Consider the following 14,361-nt stretch of genomic DNA (forward strand, 5'->3'; position numbering starts at 1 on the left):
GGAAGGAAGGTTGGGCAATCCTACTTCCGTAGTGATACTGCCTTGGAAACCCAAGGAGGGGTCGCTATGAGTCCGGGCCGACTCAATGGCAAATAACAACAATAAAAATTATAATAATGCTTGGATATATATCTAGAATCATTTTAGTTACTGACATACAAAGCTCTAATTGTAAACCTCAGTCCTGATTATAAATAACTTAATAGAGTTACTCAAAATTCATATATACAGAAATACATAGTAGAAAGAGAAAGTTCTCCAAAATCCCATATCCTGTAACCACTGCCCACCAGCCACTCCTCGGAAGGAAGGTTGGGCATTCCTACTTCTGTAGTGATACTGCCTTGGAAACCCAAGGAGGGGTTGCTATGAGTCGGGACCGACTCAATGGCAGATAACAACAACAACAACGTAACCACTGCAGTAGCATTACTAGGGGACTGCAGGGGATGCGGACAGCACTTGGGTGTTGCTGTCAGAGGGGATGATGCCAAAATGTCTGTAAAATCTTTGTGTAGTGTTTCAGCAGAGATTGATTATTTCTGTATAAAAAATATTCTTATAGTTAGTTCTAACAACAAAAAATACTTTCATAAGTCCAGCTTTCATGTATCAGTAATCCTGCAAAGCTAAAACTCTGTGCTAATTTACTTTTTTGAACTTTCTAATGTGAACCCACCAGCCGCTCCCTGGAAGGAAAATTGGACAATCTACTTCCATAGTGGTACTGCCTCGGAAACCCAATGAGGGGTTGCTATGAGTCAGATCTGACTCGATGGCATTGAGTTCGTTGGTTTTTTTTGTTTTTTTTTTTTTTTTTTGGTTAATGTGCTCTAGTCAGAGCTGTCATTATTACTCAATTACAGTGATGCTTCAAATCGTGGTTTCGTCTATACACGCTAGAGATACACAGTTTTGATTCCATTGCTGCCAGTGATTTTATAGTCACTGATTTTGTCAGATGTTCAGGTGTCAGATGTTCAAATGTCTAATGTTATGATAATTAGTCTTTTTGAACTTCTATAAATAACTTTTTGAGAAGTAGTAATTAAAGGAAAAGGAGACAAATCAGAAAAGGCTTCCACTTGGTTACTAATAATGTTGTAACTAATGTAATTCAGTGTGGAGAGTTTTACAAAAGTTTCATTGTTCATATTCTTATAGTCTAAGAAATACTAATTTAAACAATTTAAAACTGTATTTATCACATATTTTTCTGCATTAAAATTGATAATAAACATTACTGAGTTTCTCTGTGGTCTAGTATGGGAGGTGGGTGACACCCTGAATTACTACACTGGGTGATACCAACCCTAGGGACACTGTTGAGGCTATCATTTCATTATAATTCCTTCAACTTTTCCTGTGCATGAACTAACATATACTCATTATTTTTAATAGGATCATTTGTTAATACACTTTGTGGGATGTGTTAGGCTGGGTTCTCTATAGAAAAGCAAAACCAGTAAAGCTTATATGTACATACAAAGAAAGAGAAATTTATCTTAGGAAAATGGGTCACATACTTAGAGAAGATGGCAAGTCCCAAGTTCTTGGATCAAACGTCAAGGTAGAGGCTTTTCCCGACTCACACAGCTGCAGGGGCTGAGGAGCTCAAGGTTGGGAGGCAGTATACCAGCTATTGATTCCAGCGAATGATGAATCCAAGATCTCCAGGCCGAATGGTGGATTGTTCGCCCACGGACAGTTGTAGACAGCACAACAGGATTCCAATCCACAGAAGAGTGTCTCTTTTTCCCAGGATGTCCATAACTATATTGGCCACATCCTTAAGGAAACTCCCTTTCAGCGGATTGGCTGCTCAAAACATACACATCCGATCCCATCATGGGAATAACCCACATCACAATTGCTTAAAGCACACAGAATTATGGTCCAGCCAAGTTGACACACAGCTCCAACTATCACATGGGGGTTTTTGGGTTTTGTTTTACTTAACCAGTTATCCTGAATGTCTTCTGTGGTGGATAAGGTTATGTGTCAACTTGGCTGGGCAGCTGGATGTAGTTATTCCCCATGAGATTGGCAATCAGTTCTCTGGCGGAATCTACTGGAACAGCTGAGTAGCTGCTTTAGGGATGTGGTCTGCTTTCAGTATATAAGAAGCAGTTTTGAGAAAGGTCTCTGCAGCTTTCTGGAATTCTTGGAGCCCTGCATGTAGCCAAGTCTTCAGTCAGCAGCCTGCCATATTTCCTGCTGATCTTGGGACTGTCTCTGGACTTGAATTAGTGACCTGCCATGTTGTTTGGGAATCTTGGAACTGTGCCATTTTATTTGTTGCCCTTGGGTTTGTCAGTCTCGGCAGCCATCAGCTTGCTGAGTTAAGCCTCCAGCTTCAGTGGGCCAGGAGCAAGAGGCAGAGCTAAAGCCCAAAGTTGAGGGGCTTTCACCCAGCGCCTGGAGCTGGCACTTTGAACTTGCACTTCTAGCCTCCTATACTGTAAAAGAATAAACTGCTGTTTGTTAAAGCCATCTACCCACCTGTGGTATTTTCTGTTAGAGAGGCAAAGGAGGTAACCAAAACATCTGCATAAATACACACATATGTGTATATTTAAATGTATGTACACATTTATCTCATTCTTTTTTAGCAGGCACATAATACATTTATAGGCAGCAAAAAAAGGAGCATACTTTGTATGCTAGTTGCTCTGCATGGCATTTGTAAGTAGAGGATAAGTAAAAAATGAGATGATTTTTTTAATAGTGATAGGACAAAGAAAAGGAAAGGGGATATGAACAGTAGAAACAAAAGGTTGAAAGTGAGTGATATTGTTTAGCAGAATACCTTCTGTCAGTATAGAAAGCCAGTACTGATAAGTCAGAAGAGAGGTATTTTTACTATAGAGGAGGCATGGAACCCTTAGCTAAACTATCAAATACTAGGGGTATCAATATACCACTATATATATCTTGTGATAAAGTGAAAGGAATGTTTAAGATTATAGTTCTAGCACTGCTCCATATTCATATAAAAATAAAAACCAGACTAGTTGTCATTGAGTAAATTCCAACTCATGGCAACCCCATGTGTAGCCCTGATAAAAGCACCTATGTTGTCTATCATAGACTTAATGAGCATATGAAATAAAGTGATACAATAACTAAAATAAAGTAATATAATTAAGCACTTTGGAAACTATAAAACATGAAAATGTAAATATTACGGTTTTAATAAAAATGTATTAGCCCTTTTATTAATTTGTACTGTTGAGTCAGTTTTTGACACACCGACCCCATGTGACAAACTAGAACTGCCCCATAGAGTTTTCCAGACTATAATCTTTTTGGGACCAGATGGCCAGGTCTTTCTTCCACAGAGCTGCTGGGTGGGTTCAAACCACCAAACTTTCATTTAGTAATTGAGTGCTTAACCATTAAATTCTGAAAGTATCCTTTAGAAGGACTGTTACTCTGTTAGAGATTAATTACAATTGCAGGCATCTTATCCTTTTTACCTCATTGAATCAACCAGAGTTGCTGCATTATCATGCACTATATCGAACTTTTAAAATTACCTTTTAAATTATTTTTCAAACTCTTATTTACCTAGGATGTTACTGAAGTATTCAGAGCAGTATGGCAAAACTGTGGCCTCATACATATTTGCTTAAATGTTGACTTCATCTGATGAAAAAGATAATGAGCAAAACTCCTGAAAACTTTTAGCTTATTAACTTGAAAGATATTGAGATAACTTCTTTTGACCCTCTCCTAACAAAATATAAAGGCTAAGTATCATTCTTCACTTATTGTATATTTTGCATAGTCTACAAATATCTTCTAGTATGTGACACTTACAAATCAGATAACCATCAATATTTTGCTTGAGCATAATGTCCCAAGAAATTTGCTGTTTTCCCTACCATGTTACTTGTTACTAATAGACTTATTTCCTATTTTGTTTCTTCTTTTTTATCCCTCCCTCCTTTTTTTTTTTAACTCTAGTTTTTAGATGAAGACTTGAAGATAGCTGGGAAATACAAAGGAAATGATTATAGCCAGTATTCTCCCTGGTCATGTGACACTATCGGCTCCTACATTGGGACCAAAGATGTAAAACCCAAAGATGTTGTGGCAGCAGGGAGTGTGGAAATGATGGTATGTGTAATAACTAACCCATAGTAGTACAAATCAAGATAAACCAAAGTCAGCCATTATAGTTTAAGCACAAATATTTGAGCTTTGCTTAAGAGTTTCCAACCATGTTCTATTCCTTGCACATTAAACTCCATTATTATTTGTTTATTTCAAGTATAGATAAAAAAATTTTTGTATTTGTTACATTTCTATGTAGACAACAATTTCACTAGAGTTGTTTACAGCTGCATAATATATTAAGGTCAGAAAAAAATTCTTAAATTATTTTTGCATAATTAAGACTTGATTTTTTCACCTGACAAGTTATAACTCTCTTCTACACCTTAGAAGTTTAAACAACAAAAATGATTGTAGTAAACAAGTAGTATTTGAATCAGACTATAACTGCTTCATTTCAAATGAGCTATGAGAATCTAGAATTTTTTACAGTCCACTTATTTTTGTTTTGTTTTTTATTTTGTTGTTGTTCTTGACAATATCCAGAGTAAAACATGTACCCGTTCAACAGTTTCTACAGGTACTATTTAGTGACATTGATTACATTCTTTGAGTTGTGTAACAGTTCTGCTTTTCTGAGTTTTCCTCCCCCATTAACATAAGTTCACTGTCCCCTAAGGTTCTATCTAATCTTTCAAGTTGCTAGTACTAATTTGATCCCATATAGATCTTCAAAGACCATACTGCTCAAGGCAGACATTTTTCACTAGTTAAGCTAAAACTACTGTGTGATTTTTAAGAAGACTTCAGGTGATATTTCAAGGTTTAAACATTTTAAGGTTTAAGGTTTAAAGATTATCTCAAGGTTTAAAAATTATCTTGAGGCAGTAGTTTCAGGTGTTTATCTAATGTTCATGGATCCAGGAAGTCTAGATTCCATAACAGCTGAAATTCTATGTGGCATTTCCCCCCCTTTTATCAGGTTTCTTCTGTAGAATCTTTGATCAAAATTTTCAGTGATGATAGCTGGGCACCATCTAGTTCTTCTGTTCTCAAGGCATTAGAGGCAGTTGTTCATGGAGGCAATTAGCCACACATTCCATATCCTCCTCCTATTCTTGATTCTCTTTCTTCCTTTTTTGCTTCAGGCAAATAGAGACCAATTGTGCCTTGTGTGGCCCAGGTACTATGCAACCAACTAGGAGGTAGAACAGAAGAACTTAACATGTTATTAGGCTGTCCTAATAACTGGGCTGTCCTGTGAAACCATGACCCTAAATCTCTGAAGAACCAAGTCCCTTCGTTCTTGGTTGTACATAAGCAGCCTCAGCAGCATTTTTTTTCTTTTTGTGTCATTGTTGTAATTATATCTATCATACAGCTTTTGCCAATTCAACTTTTTACAGGTGTGCAGCTTGTTGACAGAAATTACAATTGGCTATGCATTCTTGCCCTTGTGAGTGTACTTCCCCCTCCCTCCTGCCCCTGTGTTGTTGTTGTTGTTAGGTGCTGTGAGTCAATTCTAACTCATAGTGACCCTGTGTATAACAGAACAAAACGCTACCTGGTCCTGTGTCATCCTGACAATCCTTGCTATGTTTGAGCCCATCGTTTCAGCCACTGTGTCAGTCCATCTCATTGAAGGTCTTCCCCTTTTCACTTACCCTCTGCCTTACCAAGCATGATATCCACTAATAAACTTGGTTCTCTATACATTTGCCTTTTCATAACTTTTTATGTAATTGAAGTTATATAATGTTTTTTCTTTGGTAATTGACTTAATTTACTCAACATACTGTCTTCTAGCTCCATCCATATTGTACATGTATCATAACTTCATTTTTCCTACTGGCTAAGCGGTATTTCATTTTATGTATGCACGACATTGTGTTGATCCATTCATCTATTGTTGGGTTGTTCCCACCTTTGGGCTATTGTGAATAGTGCTGCAATGAGCAGCTCCTATACAAATAAATCTGTGTTTGAGTCTCTGTTTTCAGGTCTTTTGGGTATATAGCTAAGAGTGGAATTGCTGGGGCATGTGGTAGTTGGATTTTTGTGTTTTGAGAAACTACCACACTGTTTTCTGCAATGGCTATACCATTTCGCATTCCCACCAGCAATGGATTTTAATTTCTCTCTGTCGTCATCAATATTTGTTATTTTCTGTTTGTTTGTTTGCTTGTTTTTTTCATCCTAGAGGGAGTGAAATGGTATCTCATTCTGCTTTTGACTTGTATGTCTCTGATGCCTAGTGACATTGAACATCTTTTGATGTGTTCATTGGCCACTGAATGTCCTCTTTAGTAAAATATCTCTTCAGGTCCTTTGCTAGTTGTTAGGTTGTTGAAGTTTTATTTATATTTTGGTTATTAGATTCTTGTTGACATATGGTACCCAAGGATATTCTCCCAGTCAGTAGCCTGTCTTTTCAATTTTTTGGTAAGTGTTTTGATAACTTACTGATGGAGCTCAAAGACTGCAGCCTTCAGTATGGGTTACACTTCAACTTAAAACAAAAATCCTCACAACTGGACCGGTAAGCCAACATCATGATCAACAGAAAAAGATTGAAGTGGTCAAGGATACCATTTTTCTTAGATCCATAATCAATGAAAGTGGCAGTCAAAAAATCAAATGATGTATTTTGCATTAGGGAAAACTGCTGCAGAAGACCTCTAAACTGTTAAAAAAAACAATGATGTCACTTTGAGGACTGAGGAACACCTGACCCAGGCTAAGATATTTTTAATCATCTTATGTACATGCAGAAGCTGGGCAGTGAATAAAGAAGGCCAAAGAAGAATTGATGCATTTGAATTACGGTGATAGTGAAGAATAGTGAATATACCATGGAATGCCAGAATAACAAACAAGTCTGTCTTGAAAGAAGTACAGCCAGAATACTCCCTAGAAGCAAAAATAGTGAGACTTCATCTCACATACTTTACCAGCATGCACCAGTCCTTGGAGAAGGACATGTTATATCTAGTTTGGAAAAGTAGAGTCAGCGAGAAAGAGGAAGGCCCTCAAGAAATAGATTGACACAATGGTTGCCACAGCAGGCTCAAGCATAGCAATTATGGGGCTGGCACAGGGCAGGACATTATTTCACTGTGTTGTACATACGGTCACTATGAATCAGAGCCAACTTGACGGAACCTAACTTTTTTTTTTTTTTTTAATAAGATTTGGGTGATATTTTACAAAGCAAATTCACTTTACCTTCAACAGTTCATACACATTTTGTTTTGTGACACTGGTTACATTCCTCGTGGTGTAACAGCTTTCCTCCACTTCCTCCCTATAGTTAATCTTTGCCTGTGTCCTTCTTGCCTATGCATTCCTGCCTCCCTATCTTTCTCCCAGTGCAAATGCTGCCCTTCTCATCTCCCATAGTTGATAATTCTAAAGAGTACATCTCTCTCATGTGTGTTCAGCTCATAGGCCATCTATTGTTTGGCTAAGAGTTAAGCCACAGGAGTGAGTTCAATTTCAGGCCTAAAGGGTGACTCGGAGCGATAGTCTCAGGGTTTCATTAGTCTCTGTCAGACCAGTAAGCCTGGTCTTTTCTATGATTTTGAGTTTTGATCCAAAACTCATTTTTCTCCCACTGTATCCAGGACCTCCCATTTTGATATCATTTTGAGTGGTTGGCATTGGTAGTTCTTCTGGACTTAGGGTCATACATGTTGAAGTTTTCATGGTTCATTAGTCCTATGGACTAATTGTTTCCATGTGTCTTTGATTTTCTTCATTCTTTTCTGCTCTGGACAAGGAGAGACCAATAGTTGCATCTTAAATGGCTGCTCACAAGTTTTTAAGACCCTATTCTTTGCTCCCTGAAGAAAAATGTAGAATAATATTTTTGTGGCATGACTTAAAATGGGAAGAAACAGCTGCAAACATCCATTAATAACCAGAACATGGAATGTACAAACTCTGAATCTGAGAAAATTGGAAGTTGTAAAAAATGAAGTGGAATGCATAAGGATCGATATCCCAGGCTTTAGTGAGCTGAAATGGACTGGTTTTGGCCATTTTGAATCAGACAACCATATGATCTGCTATGCTGGGAATTACAGTTTGAAGAGGAATCATGTGACATTCATCATCATCGCAGAAAGTTTCAAGATCTATGCTGAAGTACAGTGCTGTCAGTGATAAGATATATTCACATGCCTGCAAGGAAGACCAGTTAATACTGTTGTTGTTATGTGCTGTCGAGTCAGACCCGACTCATAGCGATCCTTCCTTGGGTTTCCGAGGCAGTATCACTACGGAAGTAGATTGCCCCATCTTCCTTCCAAGGAGTGGCTGGTGGGTTTGAACTGCCAGTCTTCTGGTTAGCAGTCCAGTGCCTTAGGCACTATGCTACCAGAGCTCCTTAGTTAATACTACTGTTACTCAAATTTATGCACCAACAACCAAAGACAAAGATGAGAAAATGGAAAATTTCTACCAACTTCTCCAGTCTGAAATTGACCAAACATGCAGTCAAGATATGTTAATTATTACTGGTGATTGGAATGCAAAACTTGGAAACGAAGTATCACCAGTAGATGGTAAATCTGGCCTTGGTGACAGAAGTAATTCTGGAGATCGCATGATAGAATTTTGCAAGACCAACAACTTATTTATTGCAAATACCTTTTTTCAGCAAGACAGACAGCGGCTATACAAGTGGACTTAACCAGATGGAATATATAGGAATCAGATCAACTACATCTGTGGAAAGAGGTGATGGAGAAGCTCGATATCTTTAGCCAAAATAAGGCCAGGAGATGACTGCAAAACAGATCATCAACTGCTCATATGCAAGTTCAAGGTGAAGCTGAAGACAATTAAAACAAATCCATGAGAGCCAAACTATGACCTTGATTACATCCCTCCTGAATTTAGAGACCATCTAAAGGATAATTTGGTGGATTGAACACCAGTGACTGAAAACCAGAGGAATTGTGGGTTGACATCAAGAACATCATCCATGAAGAAAGCAAAAGGTCATTAAAAAACAGGAAAGGAAAAAAGACCAAAATGGATGTCAGAGAGACTCTGAAACTTGCCCTTGAATGGAGAGTAGCTAAAGCAAATGGAAGAAATGACAAGATAAAAGAGCTGAACAGATTGCAAAGAGCAGCTTGAGAAGACAGGGTCAGTTATTCTAACAAAATGTGCAAAGATCTGGAGTTAGAAAACCAAAAGGGAAGAACATGTTAGGCATTTCTCAGGCTGAAAGAACTGAAGGAAAAAATCAGGCTTGAGTTGCCATGTTGAAATATTCTTTGGGCAAAATACTGAATGATGCAGGAAAGATCAACAGAAGATGGATGAAATACACAGTACAGTCACTGTATCAAAAAGAATTGGTCAGTATTCATCCATTTCAGAAGGTGGCATATGGTCAAGAGCCAATGGTACTGAAGGAAGAAGTCAAAGCTGCACTGAAGGAATTGGCGAAAAATAAGGCTCCAGAAATTGATGGAATACCCATTGAGCTGTTTCAACAAATGGATGCTGCACTGGAAGCACTTATCTATACCAAGCAATCTGGAATGCAGCTACCTAGCCAACTGACTGGAAAAGATCCATATTTGTACCCATTCCAAAGAAAGGTGATCCCACATAATGTGGAAATTATCCAGCAATAGCATTAATAATCACACGCAAGTAAAGTTTTGTTGCAGATAATTCAAAAATGGTTGCAGCGGCATATTGACAGGGAACTTCCAGACGTGCAAGGTGGATTCAGAAGAGGGATGTCATTGCTGATGTTACATGGATCTTGGCTGAAAGCAAAGAATTACCAGAAAGATGTTTACTTGGTTTTACTGACTGTGAAAAAGCATTGTGGCTCATAACAAATTATGGATAACATTGAGAAGAATGGGAATTCTAGAACACTTAATTGTACTCCCAAGGAATCTGTACATAGACCAGGAGACTGTCATTTGAACAGAACAATGGAGTGCTGCATGGTTTAAAATCAGGAAGGGAGTGCATCACAGTTGTATCCTTTCACCATACTTATTTAGTCTGTATGTGGAGCAAGTAATCCGAGAAGCTGGACTATATGAAGAATGTGGCATCAGGATTGGAGGACGATTCATTAACAACCTGCAATATGCTGATGACACAACAGTGCTTGCTGAAAGTGAAGATGACTTGAAGCACTTAATGATGAAGATTAAAGACTATATAGTCTGCAGTATGGAGTACACTTCAACATAAAACAAAAATCCTCACAACTGGACCAATAAGCAACATCACCATAAATGGAGAGGAGAATGAAGTTGTGTACAATTTCATATTTCTCGGTTCCACTATCAACACCCATGGAAGCAACAGTGAAGAAATCAGATGACGTATTACACTGGGGAAATCTGCAGTGAAAGACCTCTTTAAAGTGCTGAAGAGCAAAGATGTCTCTTTGAAGACTAAGGGGTGTATAACAAGCCATGGTGTTTTCAGTCACCTCATATGCATGTGAAAGCTGGACAATGAATAAGAAAGACTGAAGAAGAGTTGATGCTTTTGAGTTGTGTTGGAGTGGAGGGTCAGTGAAAAAGGGGATGGCCTTCAACAAGATGGATTGACACAGAGTTGCAACAATGGGTTTAGGTATAGCAAGGACTGTAAGAATGGCACAGGACCGGGCAGTGTTTCATTCTGTTGTATACAGGGTTGCTATGAGTCATAGCCAATTTGACGGCACCTGACAAGCAACAACAACATGTTGTGCCAGTTGACCTTGACCATGGTCCCCAGCCTGCAGGCCTAGCAACTCACTCTGTCAAAGTGCTTAGTAGTGGCTAAGAAATTATCTTAACTTTGCCCCCTATTAGCTTCATACTGCATATGGACATTTTTATAGCACATACACTTGTAGGAATTTAGTCTGCCAAACCTGTGTATGGCCATGGATATTTTCCCATTCTCCTACCCACTCCAGATCTTCTTGCATGTCTACCTATGTATCCACCATGGATTAGTGTTTGGTGTTACTGATAATTCAGTATTGTGTATGCAATAGTTTGCCTTTATAGTCTGTACCTCTTGTGTACCTCTCTGTGCCTTCCTTTTTCATAGTCACACTCTACTGTTACATTGCTTTTTCCTTCAGCTGTATCAAACTTGTCTCTTAACTATTCATCTGTTTTTGCTCTCTTCCCCTCCCCTCCCATCCCTGGGAAAACTTGGGGCAAAACTAAATAGGGGCAAATATAGGGTCCTGAGTTATGGTATAAATAGACTATGAAGCATAATGCCCAAACAGCAGAAGAGAAACTAGATGACTAGGACAATATTTGTCCTCCTGTGATTGACTTATTTCACTCAGCAAAATGTCCTCCAAGTTCATTCGTGTTATAAGGTGATTTGCTGATTCTTCGTTATTCTTTCATGTGTATAGTATTCCATTGTGTTTATGTACCATAGTTTGGTTATGCATTTATCTGTTGATGGGCATTTAAGTTGTTTCCATCTCTTTGCTGTTATAAATAGTTCAGCAATGAACATGGATGTGTATATATCATGCAAAAGTTTTTGTTACCCAAAGCAATCTATAGATTCAATGCAATCCGAATCCAAATTCCATGAACATTCTTTAAAGATGTGGAAAAATCAATCAATGATTCTTTATGGAAAGGAGAGAGAGCTTGAATAAGCAAAGCACTGCTGAAGAAGAAAAACAAAGTAGGAGGTCTGACACACTCCCCAATCTCAAAACGTAATATACAGTCACAGTAGTCAAAACAGCCTGGTATTGGTACAACAATAGAGACATAGACCAGTGTAACAGAATTGAGAATTCAGAAATAGATCTATTCATCTTTGGACAGCTGATCTTTGACAGAAGACTGAAACCCATGAAATGGGGAAGAGAGAATCTCTTTGACAAAAAAGGTGCTGGCAAAATTGAATATCCATTTGCGGAAAAATGAAACAAGATCCATACCTCACACCGTATACAAAAGTGAATTCAAGATGGATCAAAGATTTAAATGTAAAACCCCAAACTATAAAGTTCATCAAAATTTAAGTAGGGGCAAACTTAGGGGCCCTGAGTTACAGCATAAATAGACAGTCAGGCATAACCCAAAATGCACAAACAACAGAAGAGAAACTAGATGACTGGGACCTTCTAACAATTAAATTTTTATGTATGTCAGAATACTTCTCCAAAAGAATAAACAGAGAACCTACAGATTGGGAAAAAATATTTGGCAATGACATACCTAGCAAGGGACTTACCTCTGAAATTTGTAGAAAACTTCAAAACCTCAACATCAAAAAGATAAACAATCCACTTCAAAAATGGGTAAAGGACATGAACAGATACTTCTTCAAAGAAGACATTTAGGCAGCCAACAAACACATGAAGAAATGCTTACAATCATTAGCCATTAGAGAGATGCAAATCAAAATGAGATACCTTATCACCCCAGCAATAATAGCAAAGTACAGCAAGACAGAAAACATCAAATGCTGGTGAGGATCTGGAGAGATTGGAACTCTCCTATACTGCTTGCGGGACTGTAAAATGGTACAACTACTATCAAAAATGGTGTGGCACTTCCTTAAAAATTTCAAAATAGAAATCCCATTTGATCCAGCAATCATACTTTTGATGAACAAGAATTTTTAGTTTTTATGAGGTGACATTTATTTATTTCGTTTCTTGCTGTTTGTGCTTTATTTTTTTTAAGATAATCTTTTTTTATAAGATAATCTGTTGTTACAATCTAGGTCTGACAGCAGCATTGTTCCTTTTTTTTTCCTAGGAATTTTGTGGTTTTAGTTTGCACATTTAGGTCTTTAATCCATTTTGAATTTGTTTTTGTGTAGTGTGAGGCATGGATTCATTTTCATTTTTCTGCAATGTGGAAATCCATTTTTCTGAGCACCATCTGTTGTTGAAGGTATTTGTCTTTCCACATCAAATGGACTTAGCACCCTCCATTGACCAGAGATGTGTGGGTTTATTTCTGAACTCTGAATTGCATTTGTCTATGTGTCTTGTTATACCAGTACCAGATTTTCATTACTGTGGCTGTATAGTATGTTTTAGAATCAGAAAGTGTGCGTCCTCCCATTTTGTTCTTCTCTTTCAGCATTCCATTACCTATTTGGTTTTTTTTTTTTTTTTTTTTGCCATTCCATATAAAGAGGATTGCTTTTCTATTTCTGTAAAGAAAAGTGTTAGAATTTTTGTTGGAATCGTGTAGAATCTATAGATTGCTATGGGTAGTATTAACATCTTAATATTAAGTTTCCAACCATGAACATGGAACATCTTTCGATTTATTTAAATCTCTTTCAGCATTATTTTGCAATTTCCATTGTATAAGTTACTCATACCCCTAATTAGATATTTTATTCTCTTAGATGCTACTGTAAATGGAATTGTTTCTCTAATTGTCCTACTTTCTCATTGCTGGGGTATAGACCCAACTGATTTTTTTGTTGTTGTTGTTGACCTTGTACCCTGTAACTTTGTTAAGTTTTTCTATTAGCTCTAGTTTACTTGTGGAATCTCTTGAGATTTTCTACATAGAGGATTATATCATCTGCAAATAGAATTTTACTTCTTCTTTTCCAATCTGGATGCCATTTATTCTTTTATTGCAGTAGCTAGGACTTCTAATACAATATCAAATAGAAGCAGTAAAAGTGGGCACCTTGTCTTGTTCCCAATTTCAAGCAGAAAGTTCTCAGTCTTTTCTCCACTGAGTATAGTGTTGGCTGTTGCCTTTTCATATATGCCCTGAGTCATACTGAGGAATTTTCCTTATGTTCCAATCTTCTTTTGAGTTTTTATTAAGAAATGGTGTTGGATATTTTCAAATGGTTTTTCTGTATCCATACAGATGACCATGTGATTCTTTTCCTTTGTTCTGTTGACATGGTTTATTATGTTGATTGATTTTCTAATGTTGACTCATCCCTGCATTCCTGGAATAAATCCCACTTGGTCATGGTGTATCACTCTTAAGAGGCTGTTGGTGTGATTTGGATGAAATTTTGCAGAGCAGATTTGTTTTACAGACAGTCCATTGTTCCCTACTATTTTTTTGGAGGAGTTTTTGCATCTGTATTCATAAGAGATACTGCCCTTGGAGTTCCAGCAAGATGGCGGACTAGGCAGAAGGATTGCACAGACCCTCTTCAAAGAAAAGGGAAACCAATTAACACAGACACAGAAGATAATCGTGGACCCCTGAGCCTTGAAGGGAAGGATACAGAATTGGACTAAACCCCAATTAGCAGAAGAATTTGCATGAAAATACCAAAAAAGGAGAC

General features: G+C 37.6%; 1 protein-coding gene across 1 annotated transcript in view; it reads left to right on the forward strand.

Moving 5' to 3' along the window:
• RC3H1 (ring finger and CCCH-type domains 1) overlaps positions 1 to 14,361 on the forward strand; it is a 106,133-nt gene that overhangs the window by 71,081 nt on the left and 20,691 nt on the right. The window contains exon 13 of the mRNA XM_007947099.2: positions 3,970 to 4,122. Coding sequence (XP_007945290.1) covers positions 3,970 to 4,122 — 153 coding nt within the window. The remainder of the gene's footprint in view (positions 1 to 3,969; positions 4,123 to 14,361) is intronic.

The sequence above is a fragment of the Orycteropus afer genome, unplaced genomic scaffold (genome assembly GCF_000298275.1).
Source record: "Orycteropus afer afer isolate SDZICR_OR568_19922 unplaced genomic scaffold, OryAfe1.0 scaffold00175, whole genome shotgun sequence".
Classification (NCBI taxonomy): Eukaryota; Metazoa; Chordata; class Mammalia; order Tubulidentata; family Orycteropodidae; genus Orycteropus; species Orycteropus afer.